This window comes from Suricata suricatta, chromosome 4 (assembly GCF_006229205.1).
Source record: "Suricata suricatta isolate VVHF042 chromosome 4, meerkat_22Aug2017_6uvM2_HiC, whole genome shotgun sequence".
NCBI lineage: Eukaryota > Metazoa > Chordata > Mammalia > Carnivora > Herpestidae > Suricata > Suricata suricatta.
The window spans coordinates 125,332,197-125,354,605 of NC_043703.1; the positions used below are offsets into that span (position 1 = coordinate 125,332,197).

General features: G+C 41.3%; 1 protein-coding gene across 1 annotated transcript in view; it reads right to left on the reverse strand.

The window, feature by feature from the left end:
- SUCLG1 (succinate-CoA ligase alpha subunit) overlaps window positions 1-22,409 on the reverse strand; it is a 31,820-nt gene that overhangs the window by 3,612 nt on the left and 5,799 nt on the right. The window contains exons 2-7 of the mRNA XM_029937697.1: window positions 20,487-20,590; window positions 14,377-14,493; window positions 11,108-11,320; window positions 10,912-10,969; window positions 5,293-5,376; window positions 3,344-3,495 (exon numbers count right to left, since the gene is read on the reverse strand). Coding sequence (XP_029793557.1) covers window positions 3,344-3,495; window positions 5,293-5,376; window positions 10,912-10,969; window positions 11,108-11,320; window positions 14,377-14,493; window positions 20,487-20,590 — 728 coding nt within the window. The remainder of the gene's footprint in view (window positions 1-3,343; window positions 3,496-5,292; window positions 5,377-10,911; window positions 10,970-11,107; window positions 11,321-14,376; window positions 14,494-20,486; window positions 20,591-22,409) is intronic.

Genomic DNA, 22,409 nt, shown 5'->3' on the forward strand with positions numbered 1-22,409 from the left:
ATCACGTTCACAGTAGCAGAAACAACTTTTCCAAATTATGAATATTCACTTGAAAGCTCAAACTTATCACTGTCAACAAAATTACAAGTTGTTTTCCTTGGTATGGCAGGTTCACTTGTTCATTTTTTTAATAAAATTTTTTAATATTTTCTCTATTTTTTGAGAGAGAGAGACAGCGTGACAGGGGAGAGACAGAGAGAGAGGGAGACACAGAACCGGAAGCAGGCTCCAGGCTCTGAGCTAGCTGTCAGCACAGAGCCTGACACGGGGCTCAAACCCATGAACCGTGAGATCACGACCTGAGCCGAAGTCAGATGCTTAACCGACTGAGCCACCCAGGCGCCCCATCACTTTGTTCATTTTTGAGAAAAAGTCTGCCAAATACCCAAGTCTGCATAACCAGTGTGCCCACCAGGCATTCTTGAATGTAAAACTGGTGTTCCATGAAGAAAAAGTGAGTACAGTTCACAACGCTATTAGGAAGGTGCTTTACCTCCCACTTCATCACAAACTACTGACTCATGGGTCAGGATTTAACAAAATTAATAACTTCCACTGCTTCATCAAGGACATTCCTAAATGAAATCAGTTCTGTTTTGTTTGTTAACTGTGAGTATGTGGCGGTGACAATTACTGGAACAGCTGCTTCTCATGCTGCGGGGCCAGAGCGCCAGGTCCCGCGTGGTCTGACACTGCTTACTCCGGCCTCACCTCCCACCGCTCCCCCTGCTCTTTACCTCCCGGTAATTCCAAGCTGCCCAGCTTCTGTTCCTGCGCAGAGAATGCCTCCACCTTCCTTGGACACCTGGCAAATTTCTTTCTTTCTTTCTTTTTTTGAGGTGGGGGGAGGGTCAGAGAAAGAGGGAGACACAGAATCCGAAGCAGGCTCCAGGCTCTGAGCTGCAGCACAGAGCCCGACATGGGGCTCGAACCCACCAACCGTGGGATCATGACCCGAGCTGAAGTTGGACGCCCACCAACTGAGCCACCTAGGCGCCCCGGACACCTGGCAAATTTCTACTTAACTTCTGAGACTTGGCTCAAGCCTCCTCTTCTCCCATGAGCCTTTCCAACTCCTCCTCCCCCAGTCTCCACAAATGCCCTCATGGTTGACCCTCTTCTGTTCAGGGACCCTACTGTGCCTTTGTCAGTCTCCACTATTACACTAAGTGCAGTGGCTGTGGCTGACTTCCCATGTGTTCCCTTCCAAACTATGAACTCCCTGAACGCACGAATGATTTTCTCACTTGGCTCTGTATGCCCATCACCAACTCTAGAACAGAATTAAAAATAAACGAGTCTACAGGTCAGTTATTCATTCACTTGTGGGCTCAGCAGTTACATGAGCATCTCATATTTGAGTGGCCCTAATTAAAAAAAAATTTTAAGGTTTACTCATTTTGCAGAGACAAAGGGAGACAGAGCGTGAGCAGGGGAGGGGCAGAAAGAGGAGGAGACACAGAATCTGAAGCAGGCTCCAGGCTCTGAGCTGTCAGCACAGAGCCCGATGCAGGGCTTGAACTAACAGACCATGAGACCATGGCCTGAGCTAAAGTCAGATGGTTAACAGACTGAGCCACCCAGGTGTCTGAGTGGCACTAATGTCTACTTGACCCCTCTGTCCCCATACTCAGAGCGAGAATACTGCACTAGAAAGAAATAAGATTTTGATGAATCTAGACTATCAGACAAGTTTATACTCGATCCTATGAACAAAGAAAAGTCACTTGAAATTTTTAAAGAGAAAAATGCAATTAAAAAGACTATGAGGAAGTGTAGTCTGAAAATAGGATACAAAAATGATGAGAAATGTTAAAGGATGATGTCAGTATAGTCTGAGCAGAAGCCCGGGGCTGCTGACCCTTGCCCTCAGTCCCTGCGGTCCGACTCCTGATCCCTCCATGGTAATATGGTCATGTCAGGCAGACCTGGGGGGTGAATTCCACCCTTAGTTCATTTGTTAGACACCTACCACTGGCAAGTGATTAACCTCCTTGTGTCAGTTTCCTAACTGATAAAAGGAAAAAAACATCTTACTCAAAGGGTCAAGATTAAACAACACTACTTTTACCGAGGAGTACTGTCATTGTAATGATAATAATGAAAACAGTAATGGTGACAGCAGGTAACATTACTGAGTGCTCACTCTGTGCCAGGTACTGTGCTCAGTGTTTTAGGTCATCTGTTCAACCCCAAGTCTTGAACACAGTAGGTCCCTAATAAAAAGTAGTCCCATAAGGACTAGCCAGGAATAGGAAAGCATACATGAAATGAAATATAATGTACATGCTTAGCTTTTCACACTAAATTCTAAGCTATTCAAAGGATTCAGAGTTGGGCTAAATAAATTTTAAAGTTCACTTGGACATAGTATAATGTCATATTAACCTAACTCTTACCTAAAGAGAAGTCACTTTTTCCTTAAATTTCAAGCTTTCCAAGTTAGCTGAATTCAGGACACTCTAGTAACATTTTACCCCAAACTCCTAACAACCTACTTCATTCGTTCCTTATCCACCACTTATTGGTGCCTCATGTGCCAGGGGACTGGGCTGGGCACCAACGTACCAGTCCCCGTTGTCCCTGACACAGAGGACATCAAGCCCGCCTTGCAGAGGGAATGAGCAAAGGCAAGTGGGAATGAAGAGAGCTGGCATGTCAGATGGGACATGGACTTGGAGAAGCGGGTCAGGGGGTTGTCGGGACTGGACACCATGCTAAGTCCACACGATCCTATGTGGAATGGGAAGCTGTACTGATTTAATATCACCAGGGGGCTGAGGCACCAGTGTCTGTGTTTCAGAAGGGCAGATAATTTGGGTGGCTGTGAGCAGGATGGCCTGGGAGAGAAGGGGAGAGGGTGCTGGCTGAGGAACAGGGGTAGAGATTATCAGGAAGAAACTACGGACTGGGTGCACGTGAGATACGATGGCAGCTCGAGCCAGAGCAGAGGAGCCATAACAGACGATGCTCTGAATCTCAACATACTACTAAGGACGGATCCTGGTAGTAACTGAGTGGAAACAAGTGATGAGAGAGAAGTGGAAGATGCTTTTGAGGCTGCTGCCTTGGAAACTGCATGATGTATGGTGCATATATACCCTAGTCAGTCACACGTAAGCAACAGACACAGAGAGTAAATCCAGCAGAAAATTAAGACGCGAAGAACCAGGAGAAAAACCAAGAGGACAGAGATGATGAAGGATGCATGGAGGCCATTAGCAGTCTCTGCAAAAGCAAAGTCAGAAAAGTGCGACTCAAGAGCAGCACAGCAGCGCCTGGCTCAGAAGGTTCCTACTATGTGCAGAGAGCTAAATTTTTCCAAACCCAAACCCAAGCTTACTGAATTATGTTGTTTCAAAAATTCTGCAGCATTTTCTTCTGCATTACCGCCAATTTCACCGATCAGTATGATGCCTTCTGTGGCTGGATCACTCAGAAAGATTTCAAGGCAGTCAATAAAATCGGTGCCATTAAAAGGATCACCTCCAATGCCTGAAAAAGTTGAAGAATATCAACACCAGCTGAAAATTTAAGGATGAACCACAAAAATTAGGCCAAGAAATGTTGTTTCAACTCATTTCTTATTTTGCTTACCCCTCTGCCAATGTGTTTTAAAATGTATCATCACTCTTGCATTTAACATTTAAAAAAAATCACAACGTGCTACATTTGTTTCTAATATCACATGAATGCTAAATGGTGGCTGACTTCTGATACTCACTAGGACTACCTCCTTTTTGTTTTAGCTCCATCATCAAGCTTCTGTCCTCCCAAAAAATGATTCCCAAATAACTCTTCTAAAATAAGCATTTTAAGAAAATGTATGTTTGTGTTGCAAACTACACAAGACACAAGAAGGTCTCTTCTCTGATTAAACCTTTTATAAATGCCTTTGCACAAAGTAACTGTTAGATGAGGCACACTGCAGAGAAACTGCACACGAGTTTGAAGACACAAGTCCCAGTGAGGGATAGAACTGAGTGGGCACTGACTCCTCTTCCCTTAGGTCCAGGGTGAGTGATGACTACAGTACAAGCATTTAAGGACAACGACTTGGAGAGGAGTAAAGTAAATGTTCCCAACACACTGGCTGCCGCTTTACAAAATTTTTACATTATAAACTTACTGAAGGCAGGACTGATTTCCTACTTTTCAATGCACCTCTGAAGAAGTAGCATTTATTGAGTGCCAACTGTGTGTCAAGTACTGTGCCTCAGCACCTGTTAGACCTGCCATTTTCTAATTCTTCTAACCTCTCTGTGAAATGGGCATTATTATTATTATTATTATTATTATTAGCATTTTACAAACTAAAAACAGATGCTGGAGAATATGACTTTTGGAACTCTGTTTCAAACCTTTTCTGATTCTCCATCATACCAAGTCACTTTGTGGCTAAGATGGTGCTTCATACATAGAGAAGCTCAACTACGGTTTCCAATATTGATTTTATGGCTCTCAATCCTAATAAAAATACTCCAGGACTATATTTTATAATTTATTATAAGAAGGTATTTTTTTAAGTTTGATTTATTTGGGGAGGACGAGGAGGAGGGGCAGAGAAGGAGGGAGAGAATCCCAAGCAGGCTCCTGCACCGTCAGCACAGAGCCCTACGCAGGGCTTGGTCTCATGATCCGAACCTGAGCTGAAATCAAGAGTCGAACGCTTAACCACCTGAGCCACCCGGGCACCCCTTGAAAGGCTTTTAAAAGGTATTCTAAAAATTTGAAGAAATTATTTTAAAATGTAAAGCCTTGTTACCTTTAAAAGTGGTAGGCGGTACCATGTGACAAGAAGAGGTTCTGGGAGCTCAGTCATCCTCAACATAGATCTTCTCACCGAGAAAGCTCTAATAGTGCAGCTTCTCAGCTCAGAGGTGTCTAAAAAGGTTGCCTTAAGAATAAGACAACAAAGAGCAAAGAATTCCCTATCTGTGAAGCATGAATAATAGCTTACAGTGGTACCAAATGATCACTGCAGTCACAAAAGTCCTAATATGAGGAACATTTGTTCAGGGCAAGCCAAGTGAGTGGTGTTTTCAGGCACCAGGCCTCTTCGGGAGCTACACGCCCCACAGTGCTTGTTCCTCAACAGGACAGTCACACCTTGGACCATGAATCTTGAAAACGCATGCGGGCGTGTCACACTTGAGCAAATTAAAGATTATAACATCTTTTTATCGAAAGTTATCAAAACCTCTTACAAAAAATCAAAACAATAATTATTACTCCACTCTGTCAATGAAGACACTGCGTTACAATAAAATGATTTTATCAAAAATCTCTCACCAACGCACAAAGACTGTCCCAGTCCAACTTGTGTTGTTTGGTGAACTGCTTCGTAAGTCAGGGTCCCAGATCTGGATACAATACCTTAGAAGAAGAGAATTTAAAAACATTAGATTAGGTTCATGTGACAGATTACAATATTACAAATACAAGTATATAAAAAAATCCATTCTGCAATTTGCCATCCAAACTAACAATACCTTCAAATGATGAAATGAGAAGAAAAGGTTTAAATTAAAGCAGGTTAAGTTTTAGAACTCAGACAAAGGAGAGAGAATACACTGTTATGTTAGTTATTTCATGTCTATACAGCAGTGCAGGAAAGCCCTACATTATCTGCTCTAAGAATCTGTACAAAAGAGGTCGTATCAATAGGAACAGGTTAGACTCATAGATACCCACACTATTAAATCACCAAAACATTCAGCCTATAAACCAGCATTAGTCATATTTAGGAATGCTATATATCTTTCCACAATTACCTTTTTACTAATTTTCAAGTAATATAAAGACTTTAAAATCAATATAATTTTTAAAACTTTTTTAAATGTTTATTTATTTTTGAAAGAGAGAGATAGAGCATGAGCAGGGGAGGGGCAGAGAGAGAGGGAGACACAGAATCTAAAATGGGCTCCAGGTTCCGAGCTGTCAGCAGAGCCCGACACAGGGCTCGAACTCTCAAACTGCAAGATCATGACCTGAGCTGAAGTCAGATGCTTACCTGACTGAACCACCCAGGGGCCCCAATATAAAATTTTTTTAACATTTATTTCTTTTTGAGAGAGACAGAGTGTGAGCAAGGGAGAGGCAGAGAGAGAGGGAGACACAGAATCCAAAGCAGGCTCCAGGCTCTGAACTGTCAGCACAGAGCCTGACATGGGGCTCGAACTCATGGTGAGATTGTGACCTGAGCTGAAGCTGGACACTTAACTGACTGAGCCACCCAGGCACCTCTAAAATCAATACAAAGATAACTGGGGAATAAGGCCAAGATCCCTCTGAGTTCAAGCCCATCTTACCTAATTCCCTTCACACACGGGGCGTCTGGTGAAAGCACCTCGGTTCACAGGTGGACAAGGTGTGTAGGAGTGGGGATGGGGGCGGGAGGACCTCGATGTCCTCTACTACAGTTCACCACGAATGGCCGAGCTACAGGGCAAGTAATTTCTTTCCTGCCACAATCTATATATAGTAGGTGAATCCCTACCTATAACAGGTTGAGAATAACTGAATAACTTTAGTTGTCAGCATATATTATATAAAATTTTTTTAAATAAAACTCAAAACTTTGTATGGGCTAAAATCAGAGAACGGACTGTGGGGTGGGGAATACTTCCAGTATGTCCATGATCTGCTTTCTTTAAACTTCTGCCTTGGACCACTTCTTAAGAACTCAGAGACTCTTCTAACAATATGATCTATCAGGGCAAGCAGAACTCTTGTCAGACTGACATAAAAACAACTCCATAAGCTACCTCAACTGTAGTACAGCATATTTACATTCTTTTTTTTAATTTTTTAAATGTTTATTTATTATTGAGACAGAGAGAAACAGAGCATGAGTAAGGGAGGCGCAGAGAGAGGGAAGCAGGCTCCAGGCTCTGAGCTGACAGCAGAGAGCTTGACACAGGGCTCAAACCCACGAACTGTGAGATCATGACCTGAGCCACCCAGGTGCCCCAGCATATTTACATTCTTAAGCAAAGTTCTGCATTATCATCACTATATACTCATAGTAACACCAGGATGTTATCATTCTTCTAAGGGGCTTTCAACTGATTATAGAAATGATATGTAAATTACATAAATGCAAAATGCATATGCAGAAGGTAATGAAAGTCACACAAGAAGTATCACAAGGATACTTCTGCTTCTGAGTGGAAGTACTTTCCTCTATTCTTCCTGTTGAGTAAAATCCCTAGGCATTACATGGAAAACAAATACAAGAAATCTCTAAGGGATGAAAAAGGCAAGGTGACTAGGAACTTTGCGAGACTCAAGAAATGATACATTGGTGAGCTTCCTGGGATTTCCTTTGCCTCATGTATCCTAAAAATGGAGCCGAAGCAGACAGCATTCCAGAAACACATAAGGTTATAGGAAAAAAATCTTCCCCCAAAGCCTACTTTCCCTAGCAAAAGAACCAAGGACAGCCTAGCAAAACAGAAAACTTTGAGGCAACAACTACTCCATACCAACCAAACACTACAGAAAAAAACCGTACCTCCACCCTCACTCATATGAGCAAAGGGCGAAAAAAAGGATGCTAGACTTCCACATTTAGGAGGCTGCAATGAGGCACCCCAACATACCAGCCAGGTTGGTGAAAGAGAAGGTCAAGTAGGCAGTCAGGAATTTCATGTGTGCCAGCGGATAATGAGCCCCACCCCCACCACGTCGGCGGGGACCATGTGGGGAGCCTGCAGTCTGTCCTCGTCCAGCAGTACTGAGGCACTGCTCCATCTCCTTGGTGGGATGGTATCAGAAAAGGCATCATCGAGAGTCAGGGCTCTCACCATCGCCTAGCAATAACAAGGCCACCCCCACTGAATGTCAGTAGGGACCAAGTAGGGGAGCAGAACTGTCATCCCCAGTAAGGAAGAGCCCACCCACTCCAGGATCAATGGAAGCAAGTAGGGAACTCGGACTTCTACATCCACCTGCTAGTAATAGGGCACCTCCTCCGACAATCCCTGCCAAAGCAGTGTAAATAACATCAGCTAGAACAGAAGGTTCAAATAAGACCCAGAGTCTCAGAACATACTATACAAATTATCTGCGTTTCAATCAAAAATCATTCAGAATACCAAGAACCAGGGAGATCTCAAACTGAATGAAAAGAGACAATCAACAGATGTTAACATCAAGATGAAGAATTATCTAACAAGAATTTTAAAGAAGACATGCTAAAAATGCTTTACACAAACAATTATGAACATGCTTGAAACAAATGAGAAAATAGAAAGCCTTATCAAAAAAAAAAAAATGAAGTCTTAGCAAAAACAAAAAACAGAACATATAAAAAGAACCCAAATGTAATTTTTAGAAGTGAAAAATAAAACAACCAAAGCCAAAAGCTCAGCAGATGAGTTCAATGGCATGAAGGAGGGGAGAGAAGAAATAATCTGTGAAATGAAAAACAATTACCCAATTTGAATGACAGAACAAAAAGAGACCAGGGGAAAAAGTGGACAGATCCTCAGGAACCTATGGTACTACACATGAATTTACAATTACATAAATGTATAAAGTTTAATTAAAAATTTTGGGGGGCAACTGGGTGGCTCAGTCAGTTGGGCATTGAACTTGACCTTGGGTTGTGGTCTCATGGTTCATGAGTTTGAGCCCTGTTGGGCTCTGTGCTGACAGCTCAGAGCCTGGAGCCTGCTTCAGATTCTGTGTGTTCCTCTCTCTGCCCCTCCCCCATTCATGCTCTGTCTCTGCGTCAAAAATAAAATAAACATTACAAAAAAATAACAGAATAAAATAAAAAAATTTTAAAGGATGGAGGGGTCAACTATGTGACATGTGGTTGTTTTTTAGGTTTACTGGTATCTTAGAAAGTAGGGTAGGGATGAGAAAGGCAATTTGGCACAGGACAGGCCTTCTTATGTGCTCACTTCAAGTCTACAGCAGTAGCTGTTCACAGCAGACTCAAGAGTATATGGAGTGCTCAGCTACATTTAAAACAATTTTTTTAATGTTTGTTTTGGAGAGAGAGAGACATGAGCAGGGGAGGGGTAGAGAGAGAGGGAGACACAGAATGCAAATCAGGCTCCAGGCTCCAAGCTGTCAGCACAGAGCCCGACATGAGGCTTAAACTCACGAACCAGGAGTTCATGTCCTGAGCCAAAGTCGGATGGTTAACTGACTGAACCACCCAGGCGTCCCACAGAGAGCTCAACTATTTACAAGAGCGTCAGGCCCCCACTAGCCCTAGAACCTCCCTAATACAAGAATTTGGTAACTACTTTGCTGGCAGCAGGACTAACAGCTCCAAGGGATTTTGTAACAGAAAACTCATGACCTTTAACCCAGTCCTGTACACTACTTAACTGACATTCACCTACTATACTGATTATTCTTACTCAGTATTAATAGTCATGGTTTATAGATAGAGAAGATACTGCAACCATCTATTATGGTGCACTAAGAAAGCTTAGTGAGAATTAGGTGTGAAGAGTCTGTTTTTTAATGTTTGTTTACTTTTGAGTGAGAAAATGTGTGAGCAGGGGAGGGGCAGAGAGACAGACAGGTACAGAGGATCCAAAGCCAGCTCTGTACGGACAGCAGACAGCCCGATGTGGGGTTGGAACTATGAGATCATGACCTGAGCCAAAGTTGGAAGCTTAACAGACTGAGTCATCCAGGTGCCCCAGGTGTGAAGAGTCTAAAAGCAAGTATAATGGGCTAACTTTGAAATGTTAATTTGGGGGACGTCTGACTTTGGCTCAGGTCTTGATCTCACAGTTCTCACAGGTCGTGGGTTCAAGCCCCTCTTCGGGCTCTATGCTGACAGCTCAGAGCCTGGAGCCTGCTTCTGATTCTGTGTGTCCCTCTCTCTCTGCCCCTCCCCTGCTCATGATCTGTCTCTCTGTCTCTCAAAAATAAATAAATGTTAAAAAAAAAATGAAATGTTAATTTGGTTATGTCCTTGAGGAACTAAACAAGTAGCAGTAGAATGTTCACAGAGCATCTTGAGAAAGTTTGTGATATCCTAGAAGGCAAAGTAATTTGAGGACAGGATACAGAGAGACTAACACAAAAATATTCAAAGCACATATAACCAACAAAGGACTTATAATCCAGAGTATTTACAGAACCCACCGCCATAATCAATAAAAAAACAACCCAATAGGAAATGTGCCAAAAACTTGAATAGATACTTCACATAAGAAGATATATAAATAGCTAATAAGCACATGAGAAGATAACTACATCATTAGCTATCAGGGAAACTCAAATTAAAACCACAAGACACCATTTCACTCCTGGCAGAATGGCTTAAATTAATGACTGATAATATTAAGTGTTGGTGACGATGGGGAGCAACTGGAACCATCTGTCATACATTGATGGTGGAAATGTAAAATCTGCCACTTTGCAGAACTGTTTGACAATTTCTTAAAAAGAGGAACATACTTCAAACCTGTGACTTAGCGATTCCATTCTTAAGTATTTTACCCAGGAGAAATGAAAATGTGTCCACAGAAAGACCTACACAGAAATATCACGTTATCCTTAGTTGTCATGATTCAACCTAGAAACAGCCCAAATGCGCATCAACAGGACAACCAACAAACTACTACTACTTAGCAGTAAAATGAAATGAACTCGTGATAAATATAAGCACATGAAAGAATCCATAATGGGCTGTGCAGGAAAACAATCTCTAAAATCTCCAAAAACTATCTTCATTGATTCTGCAGAATTATTATTGACTCTTAAATTCATTCAACTCAGGATGGAGAACTGATTCACTAAAAAATTCCCTGGTAAATTCCACGACAGTTAAATTCATTAAAATGAATTTGATTTACACAGGCACAAATTCTCTTTGTGAATTCTGAGCTTAGGGCAAAGAATTTTTTTTCTTAAATCTATAAGAAACATACTCACCAACTCTTCCTTTCTTGTGAATATGGCCAGGCATGATGCCAATTTTGCATTCTCCAGGCTAAAGGAAAGGAATTCACAGTTTCAGAAAAGTGAAAACCTATAACGAATGAGTCATACACACAAACTCACTTGGACTGACTCAAAGCCAGTCGGCCTTGTGAAAGCTTAAATCCAGGCTTATTTTCATTACACTTACATTGATGACTCCAGGACAGTTAGGCCCAATCAGCCTGGTCTTTCCCTGGCGCAGCAGTCTGTGCTTGACCCGCACCATGTCCTGCTGTGGGATACCTTCAGTAATGCACACGACCAAGGGCATTTCTGCTTCAACAGCTTCACTGATGGCAGCAGCAGCAAAAGGAGGAGGGACATAAATGACAGAAGCTGTTGCTCCCGTCTGTTCTTTGGCCTGAAACATGAACCATGAAGCACTTTATTATGGGGTAAGTTGTAAACATTGTAAAATTAATTCAATACCATGATTTTAATGTCTTGAGATAGGGAAAGGATACCACCAGGAGACACTGGATGTCTTCGTTCTTCCCACTAACAAGATCACTGTGCTATCAGAAAAGAGCAGCACTAAGCAGGGCCTCCCTCTGCCCTGTTAGAATGCTACTCTGAATTGAAAGGTTCTGGGATGACCCATTCTCTCAGGTGATGGCATGTCAGTAAACTTGAAGGCACGCCTTATTTGTGTCTGTGCCCCCTCCTTCCTGTGGCCATGTTTATTTTTGTTACTCTACAAGACACTGTATCACCCATTCAGTACCAAAGACCCTATACGTCCCCAGCAGCAAAAGGACCAGAAAGCTGCGGAGCTTCAGAACTCAGCTCTCAAACACCTGTTGGAAACATATCATACTTAATAAATGTTACTGAAAGACGTTGAAAATGATGTGGTGTTTTTTCTTTACACTCACAATTTTTACTCTAAATGTACGTTAATTAAAATAAACTAAAATACAAATATGCATAAATGGCCATAAAATGAGAATGTGGGTCAAATAAACATTCGGGTCTCCTCTACATCACCCCTCACAATGCAGACTACTTAAAGACCATCAGTTTGACCATGGTTCTCTCTGCTCTCCACATATACCAATACACCTGTCTCCTTCTACCCAACTCTAGGTATGGCCATATCTCTCCCACTGTAATGGAAGCTCCTTGAAGACAGAGATTGTCAGTGACCTTTGATTCTCCAAGAGCAGCAGCACCTCTTCTGTGAGAGGCCCTGCAAGGGGGCTCAAGACAGGTCTTGTTAAGGCCTCACCACAACCCTGCATGCTTAGTATTCCCATCTACAAATTAAGATGCTGTGGCCACGAGACAGTAAATAACTTACACAAGGTCACATAACTAGGAAGTGAGTGACAGAGCCAAGATACAGATCTAAGTAACTCCGATTCCAAAGTGTCTGTTCTTTTCAGTTACAGCAGCTGCCTCCCTAAAAATGTTAAAATGTAACTTAATCGAGATATAAAGCAAAACCTTTGGGAAGGCTGTGTCATGGGATTTACAACGGATAGGAATACTAAGCTAGAGAACACAGAGGTATAGCGAGAAGGGCCAGAAGTAAAAGGCAGTGTCTTTCAGAATCATCCCTGAAGGACTCCCCACATCCCCAGACACTGAGGCGCTTTCTCTACAGCAGCCCTTATAAAAAGTGCCTTGACACTGGCAGAAGAACAAAGTCAAAGGATGCTGACAGATGATGAACAAATGATGCCAGGAGTTAAACATAATTTTTTTAAAAATTCAGTTCAAGGTGATAACAGAGAAGAGGGTACAAAAAAATAAAAACTAGGTTGGAACAAAAAGAAGACAGATCACAGGCATGTACATATTTTTGGGAAAGTATACCCTATAGTTTTCTACCTCTCTAAAGGCCCCAAATACCTCCAGAAGCTGGGCTGTGACAACAGAGTCTGTGCTAATAAGCGATACTGGATGAAAGGTATCCACCCTACTCATTCAGAAAGCTTTTTGTAAGTGCCAAACAGGTGAAAAATACAGTATCTGTCAAAGAACTTACAAAATATTACAAATGTCATATCTATTTGTATCACGATGAATAATAAATGAGTTGCTTAGCAACAAAAACTTCCTTTAAAAGAAAGCATAAAAAGGCTCATAAAAAAGTCAAATCTACTTAGAGGAATTATGAAAACAGCTCTTCTCTCTATTTAGAGGTCATGAAGTCAGCCATAAGAGAATTTAAAGCAAAAAGACTTTAAAATTCTTCTATAGAACATGACATTAACTTTGTTTCTTATACTTTAAAGTACACTTAAGCACACATATACACATATTGTACAACCTATTTTCAAGTTTAAAGTAAAATAAAAAATTTCAAATTTGAATTGTCTGTTTTTTCCCTACATTTTATGATTACGAATACAAATTCAATTTGAAGTCATTATTCTAAAGAGATTAAGTATAAATTTGTACTTTTAAAAAATGTGATACCTGAAAACATGCCTTAAAACTATTTTGAAGAATATGGGGAAGGATACATCTTTTATCATCAGTACATCAGTGCCGAGTACTAAGTTTATTTCCTAGATTTTTTATATTAAATAGGTAAGAATTTATACCATAGTGTCTTTGATAATACTATTACTTTTCTATATATTCATGCAAGTGTAGAAAGAAAAATGAAAGAATATACACGGACCTGAAATGAGCTCTCCTAAAAAGGCAAAATCTGAGACATAGAAAACACTATAAAATTTAACCTTACATATAACTTTTATATCATCTTAATTTTGACAATAATTAAATATTAATTTTGCAACACAGAATTAAAGTTTAGCTCAACATACTTTAAAAATTATTAAGAAAGCAGGAATTTGGGGGAGAGACTAGGGCTCGGTGATTTGTCAGTCTGACTTTACAGCGCAGTGTTTTCACATGGGAATACCGTACTGCTTAACCTGAGCCGTGCTAAGTCTGCCACTTCTCAGCTATGAATTATGGGCAGGACCCTTAACCTCTCTGCACGTATCCTTGTCTTCAGAAGGGGGACGGTGACAGCACCTGCACCAGCAGGTGCATCCCCTCCCAGGATGGTGCTGAGGCTTGAATGAAGCAATGTACATAAAGCACGGAGCATGGTGCCTGGCAAGGAGCCCTGTCTCAGTAAGTGTTGGGGCGGAGGCTGACATGTGCACTGCTGACATCCTGGAAGAAGAAAGAGTGAGGAGAGGATAATAAGGCAAACAGAAGCCAGCCCTACAGCACCTGTTCCCTTAGCAGCTCAAACGAATGCCTATAAAGAAAATGACACTGGTTGTGGGGAAGACACTCCAAGTCTGTGACTAAAGTGAACCTACTGGTTTCCACGTTACTGTATTTTAAAACAGCAAGTGACTCTCCTGAAACACACAATTAAGATCTCTAACCAAAGTGTTCTTGCTCTTCTCCTGTTTTTCTTTACTAGCAAACTCTACCATTAATTACCTCCTTCACAGTGTTAAAGACGGGTAAGCCCAGATGTGTCTTGCCTCCTTTCCCTGGACTGGTTCCCCCAACTATTTGGGTGCCATATTCCAGTGCCTGCTGGCTGTGAAAGGTGCCCTGTGGGGAAAAGAAGCACAAGACGCATGAGAAAAGACCGGCTGGGAAGCCGCAAGGCAATCTTAACAACTTGGAAAAGAAAAATAAATAGGTTAACGATTTCCCAGAATGTGATAATAACATACAGGCAGCGTTCTCAACGACTTGCTATACCTAGCTTTGAACCCCGAAACAATCCAGGCCTCTGCAAAGCCAAATCAGGTGTTTGGTTTTGTTTTTTTCTTCATTTTTTTCTTAATGTTTATCCATTTTTGAGAGACAGAGTGCAAGTTGGGGTGGGCCTGAAAGAGGGAGACCCAGAATCGGAAGCAGGCTCCTGGTTCTGAGCTGTCAGCACAGAGCCAGATGCGGGGCTCAAACTCACAAACCGTGAGATCATGACCTGAGCCAAAGTCAGATGCTTAACTGACTGAGCCACCCAGGCACCCAGTTTTTTGTTTTTTTTAAGAGGATCTTTCTTTATTCAATTTTCCAATTTGGCTGATGGTCAGAAACACCTGAGTGTTTACTTAACACCTCCTTTTCACGTTCCCCAACTCTTGACGCCCTCCCATCCCTCATTTATGCAGTTTAAAATCCATGGTCAATCATCATAAACAGACAGCAACCTTGGCTCTCTCTTACTTCAAGTTACACATCTGACAAAACCACAATCGTGGTTAAATCCAGTTCCCTACCTACTCTAAGATCACACATGTGCAGCCAACCGGTAGCTGGAGAAAAAACAGAACCAGGCTAACTGGTCTCCCTTTAAAATACTGATCACTAACCTTAGGAGAGTTTTTTTTTTTTTAATGTTTATTTATTTTGGAGAGAAACAGAGACAGGGACAGACAGAGACAGAGACAGAGAGAGCTGGGAAGGGGCAGAGAGAGAGGACACGGAATCTGAAACAGGCTCCAGGTTCTGAGCTGTCAGCACATAGCCTGACGCGGAGCTGAAACTCACAAGTTGTGAGATCATGACCTGAGCTGAAGTTGGACACTTAACGGACTAAGCCACCCAGGTGCCCCCTTAGGCAGGGTCTTAATGCTGCCCAGCCAACATCCCGTAGTTCCCTATGCATTCACTCTCCCTCTTCAACCTCGGCACTACAAACATTTTGGTCATGTGGATTCGTTGTTATGGGAAGTTGTCCTGTGCTTTGCACAATGTTTAGCAGCATCCTTGGCCTCTACTCAGAAGACTCTAGTACCACACCCTCCTCTCCATTCCACTCAGCTGTTGTGATAACTAAAAATGTCTCCACAGATTGAAAGACTATTTTTCACGAGGCTTCTAGGGCTCTACCTCCCCTGGTGGTCCTCTTCTCTTTCCTTCTGTCCTTAGACTTCTCTTTTTCATCTAAATGTGGCCCTTGATGATTTCACCCCTTATAATGGCGACCCCTCCCAAACACACACAGATACACACACACACACACACACACAAACACACACACACCCATACCCAACCCAGATCTTTGCTTTGAGCTCCAAACTCAAACTGTCAACTGCCCATCTGACATCTCCACTTGGAGAACTGGCAGGCATCGGATGCACTCAAAACCAAATTCCTGACCCTCCCCGCCACACTCCCCTCCCACTCCGCCCCATCTGGGTGAATGACAGTTCCACTCCTCACAGATGCCAGATAAAAAACACTGAAGTCATCCTTGATTCTTTTCTCTTCTATCTCACATCAGATACATTACTGCCCTAACTTCAAAATATAACTGACAGTGTCACATCCCTTCTACTGCTACCACCATGGTCTAAGTCACCATCAACTCTTGATAGAATATGGCTCCTGGCTCCCTTTCATCTATTCTCAACACAGCAGCCAGAATAATCCCATTAAAACATAAGGTCATAACACTCCTCTGATCAAAACTCTCCAGTGGTTTTCCATGTCATTCACAGTCAAAGACAAACTCCTTATATTGGCCCATAAGTCAATACTCAACCTGCCTCTTCACATCCGAACTCCTCAACTGCCTGGCCTCATTTACTCTTCTCCCACTGGTCATTTGGCTCCAGCCACACTGGCCTTCTGGCACATTCCTGCCTCACGGCCTTGCTGTCCCCTGTGCCTTGAAGGCACTTCCTTTCCTATCCACTTGGTTTGCTCTCACATCGCCCTTAGATTGACTCAGGTCAGGCTTCCCCTGACCACCTGATATAAAATCCCCCCTTCCCCATGCTGAACACCACCACAACCCCACACACATACACACACTTCTACCTCTGGTTTATTTTTTCCAGAAAGCATTTATACTTTCTAATGTACCACATAATTTACTCATTGGTTTGTTGACATGTCTCTCTCCCTCCCACCACTAAAATTTCAGTGATTTCTGGGTACTTTGTTTACTGAGAGATGGCACCTAAAACAACACATGACATACAGTAGGCACTCAAGAAGCAGTTGTTGAAGTTGAATGGGTCTATGTGGTCATTCTATAGGGATCTAAAAATGCTGACCCAACTACTCAAATTCTATTACAAGCATAATAATTGGAACGTGAAAAGGGACTTCCAAAACTTCCTGACTCAACTTCTTCATTTTTCAAAATAGGTAACTTAGCACCAAGCATGTTGACTAACTTGTCTACAGTCAGTGATGGACTTTTGAAACGAACCACAAGCCAATGCTCTCTCTTTAAACAGTGCTATTCAAAGTGTAGTTTGTAGACTCTTGCTGGTCTGCAGTGAGATAAACACAAAAAGAAAAATAAAAAATTACAAAAAACAAAGGGAAGAAAAATGAAAAAACAAGAAGAAAAAAATTAGTCAAAAAACAAAAATAAAAGTGACAATGTTTGCAAACTTTTATAGTGATATATTGTTGCAACTTTTCTTTTCTTTTGCATAAAACTATTGGTTTACATTAGATTGAAAACTAAAGGCAAACAAACACCCAAATTGGTCTCCCTCTCCAAAGAGCTTAAGAAGCACTGCCCTAGACCACTCCTCTGTTAAACAAGTTCAAATGCGCTAATTTTTTAGTCCTAAGTAGGGCTAAAAGGTGTTAATAGGCTTATTTTCCTTAGTTTCCCCATTATCACCATCCAGTTAAGAACAGAAATAGTTTTAGGAGCTCAAAGCCAGTACCAGAAATTCCACCTACTGGAAATTTGCATTGTTGAAATCCACTCTGAAATACAAATATTCCTCATTCATATGTGGGTCTATGTGTACACTGAATAAAGGAACTAATGAGACACATTTCCTATGAAGATAAACTCAAATTTTCAGACCTCATTGTCATCTCTATAATAGAACCTTAACTCACAAATCTGAGACAAGTAAGGTTGCCAATTACTCAAAAAAAAAAAGTAAATGAGAAACAATGTAATTGCAGATTACTGAAAGACATCGATACCATCTTGGCTTTCAATACTTAGGCAAACCATCACTTAACTCAGGAAGTAGAGACAGTTCCAAATATTGCTCATACCATGGATAATGATTCTTTTAACAAAAAGTCATAGGATAAGATCTCATAGGATCACATGAAGTTTTGCAAACAAAAATATCATATATAATAAATTAATACAGGGTACTTGGATTAATAAATTATTTGATTATATGCTAACATAATTCATATATAAACAAAAAGGAACTGAAAATGATTTTAATTGGCAGAGGAGTCATAAAATGTACTTCAAATCTTAGAAGAGCATCAGCTTTTTTTAGAATACATATACATGGGGCACCTGGGTGGCTCAGTCGGTTACACGTCCGACTTCGGCTCAGGTCATGATCTCTCAGTCCATGGGTTCAAGCCCTGTGTCAGGCTCTATGCTGACAGCTCAGAGCCTGGAGCCTGCCTCAGATTCTGCATCTCCCTCTCTCACTCACAGTCTGTCTCTCTCTCTCTCAAAAGTAAATATACATTAAAAAATACTTGGGGCGCCTGGGTGGCTCAGTCGGTTAAGCCTCCGGCTTCGGCTCAGGTCAGATCTCACAGTTGTGGGTTCGAGCCCTGCATCGGGCTCTGTGCTGACAGCTAGCTCAGAGCCTGGAGCCTGCTTCCAGTTCTGTGTCTCCTTCTCTCTCTGCCCCTCCCCCTCTCATGCTCTGTCTCTCTCTGTATCAAAAATAAATAAAACATTAAAAAATAATAATAATAAATAAAGAAATAAATACTTAAAAGAAAAAATACATACACATGGAAGTGGTACTCATAAAACATATGGTTATCAGAATAAGTAAACCAATTTTATCTAGTAAAAAATTTAAAGGTTTTGGGTGTTCCTTTTTGTTTTTGTTTTCTGTTTTTTGGGGGTTTTTTGGTGTAGACTTTTTTTAAGATAGTAAAGGAAGAAGATCCAGTTATTTCAGGAAAATAACATGTGTCCAGTAATTTCAGAAAAAAAGTAAAAACAAAAAGGACATTTTATATGAAACAAACTTCTAACCAATTCATTTTTTAAAAACACCAAAACCTATGGAATTTTAAAGCAATTTGTAAGTACTTTAAAAACAAAAGTTACAGAAATTTGGATATTTAGGTATTATCCTATAGATCAAGGGTTGGAGAACTATGGGCTGAAGGTTCGGCCTGCCACTGGTTTTACAAACTGTCTCACTGGCATATTGCTGGGCATATATTGCCCATTCGCTGACATATTATCTATAGCTGCTTTCACCATTACAACGTCATTGAGTAGTTGTGACAGAGACTGCATGGCCCACTAAGTCTAACGTTTACAATATGGTGCTTTCCAGAATAAATTTGCAGACTCCTGCCCTAGATTATTGAAATACCACAGAATGGACATGACAATTCTTTTTACAGAAAAATCATTAACTTTTAAATCACACACAAAAAGTCACTAACTGCTTTTTAAAAAAAATTTTTTTTAACATTTACTCATTTTTGAGAGAGAAAGACAGAGCAGGGGTGGGGAAGGGGCAGAGAGAGAGGGAGGCACAGGATCCAAAACAGACTCCAGGCTCCGAGCTGTCAGCACACAGCCCGACGTGGGGCTCGAACCCACAAGTGGTAAGGTCATGGCCTGAGCCGAAGTTGGACACTTAACCGACAGAGCCACCCAGGTGCCTCAGTCATTAACTGCTTTTATCTTGCCATATCTTCTTTTAATAATGAAAAGGGATACTATGGGTTAAAACTCATAGCTATCTTCTAATTGATTTGGTAGTATTCCTTTATTTCACACAAATCTGCGTTTCTTATGGTGGAACTATAAATTTGTATAAATGTTTTAAAGGGTAATTTAGCAATAGCTGTTACAATTTTAAATACACAGAACCTTGACACTCAATTTTTCTTTTGTGAAGCTACTTTATAGACATGTAAATGTAGGATATATATTATAGCCTGGAACGATAGGAAGGCAGGAAAGGAGATTCTTACGTAGCATCTTATTATGGAATCACATGGCACATATATTTAAAACTTTTACAAATTCCAGGACGTAAGCAAGGGTAAGGAGAGACAATGAATATAAACGAATGAGAACAAATTAGAACAAGTCAGGCAATTTGGCCTGCTAGTCCCTGGGAAGACCATTTGCCCAGAGGGTCCAAGATGAGAAAAGTCAGTGTGCTGATTCTTTCACCTACTCAGTTCCCAGGGGCATTTCCCCACACTGGGGGGGAGGGGGGGGATGTGTTTAACTGTGCGCCTTTTTTGCGAAAGGCCTAAACAAAAGCCGCCTACTTTACCTAGTATTCAGTTAAAGAAGCAGGAATCTTCCAGTGCTGGGGGAAAACCAGTGGTGTTAACAGTATGTGATTTCTAATACCATGTGCTCCTGGGGAGGGACTGTCAAGGTAAGTTTAAACAGTTGTCATCTTATAGGCTGACTCTAGCACCCAATCCCCCCTCCTCTGATCACCACCAAGATATAACTCCATTGCTGTACTATATAGTTTTCTGTAACAATCATATATTATAACTTTTGTGATATTAAAAACATAGAAAATAGTTTAAAATGCTTTTGTACCTGTAGTGTGCATCTTTATAAAACATCTTTTGACACGTACCTGCTTACCGGTGAAACCCTGGCAAATAACCTTCGTATTTTTATCAACATAGAGGTGTTTCCGGGAAGCTATATAGGAACAATGCCGAATTCCATTCTGTTGCACTGAAAAGTAAAGAAATTATGACAGATTGTAATTTCTCCAAACTTTTGGACCATAAACTGAACTTAGTGACCACACAAAAAAATCCTCTAATACACGGGCTACCTTGTGATCATGAAAACTTTAAGAGACACACAAAGGCTATAGAAATAGAGAAGCAAAAAAGGACACTGTTCTATTCTCCAGGATCCCCTCTTTACTGAGAACCACAATCTTGTAGCCTTTTCTAACTGTATAGAGAAAAGTTTAGAATTTTCATTCTCCAAAGACAAACGGCTCAAATTAAATCCAGGCACCAGGTATCACTTGTACTAATAATGTTTCCTAAAGAGCCATATGCTTTGCCCATTTTATTCAAACTTTTTTATTAAGTTTACCTATTGTTTTAGTAATCTCTACACCCAATGTGAGGCTCGAACTCATAACCCCAAGATCAAGAGTCAAATGCTCTTCTGACTAAGGCAGGCCTCTTACCCGATCCGTTTAAGCCCAACATCTGTAAATAATAGGTGAGTGGAGAGGCACACATTGTTAGGAGAGCTTATAAGAACTACTCTGCAAGTCATTCCCCAAAATAACATTAAATGTTAACGTTAAATCTTAAGTCAGAGATAAAACTTGTCTAATATATAATCCAATGTTACTTAATTTGGTATCTTCTTATGTAAGACATCAGACCTTACATACAGTAGAAATAGGGAAAATGAAATAAATATGCCAATGGGAGAAGAACATACAAAAAACTATTTTCAGCCATCTACTATAATGAAAACTGATAAATCTCTTCATTTTTCTAACACCAGCTCCCATATTTCAAAAGTCAGTAGAAAGTAAAGCTCTGATGAATTAAAATTGTGCACTACTCTCTGACTACTTTTAAACCTTCATTACAGCCCCAACTTGGCTGTCTCTATGGCCCATCCCTGGCCCTTTCAAAGTGTCAGGCTGTCCCCCTACCACTGAATGAACCCACAGAAGCTACCTCTAGAAAAGAACATCTAATTACATATTTGTCCAGGGTCTACTCCAAGTTTTCTGTCTTGAATCACTGCCTCTTGCCCTCCTAAATCCTCAGACCTTAAGATCTGTAACTGATCTGCATTTCGCCCTTTGGGCATCTCTTGAGCTGTCTTAACTCCTGTGTACACCTCAGTTTCTAACAGCTTTGAATTTTGGAGTCCCTTGTACCTCTAGGGAAGAGACAGGCCAAGATCCACCCTTCCCAGCTGGGAAAGGAGTGTTCTATGTGCACATGGATCAGCTGGGTAACAGCTGCATTCTTGAACTACAGTATGCTGAATGAGGGGGCAGGAGGGGGCCGGACAAGGTGTGACCAGTACTGAAATGAGGATACTAGAATAATCAAGCACATATCCCAGTTCCTGGAGTTGTCATCATTCATTTATTCAGTCAACACTGGGGAGCACCTATGCCAAGACACAATGCCAAGTATCAAGGATAACATGTTGAAGAAGGGTCTCAGCCCTCAAGGGACTCACAAACCACCTGAACTGACATACAGCGGGCCAGAAGTACAGTGTGAAAAGTACTGTGGTAGGAATAGGCCTTGGACATCTGAGGTAAACTCTCCTGTCCCAACGCAGTCTGCGTATATTGGGGGGTGGGGGAGAGTTTGTGGGTTGGGGAGTCAGAGAATAGGGTTAAGGGATGAATTCCTCACTGGGGCTACCTCCAAAATGAGTCCTAGACTACCATCAGTTCATGCCTAGCATCCCTGCTACTTGACCTCTAACCCCCTAAAGAAAGTAAAGAGGGTTGTTTGGTTCCCGGCCATGGCTGTATCTCTCAGCAACTAAGAAC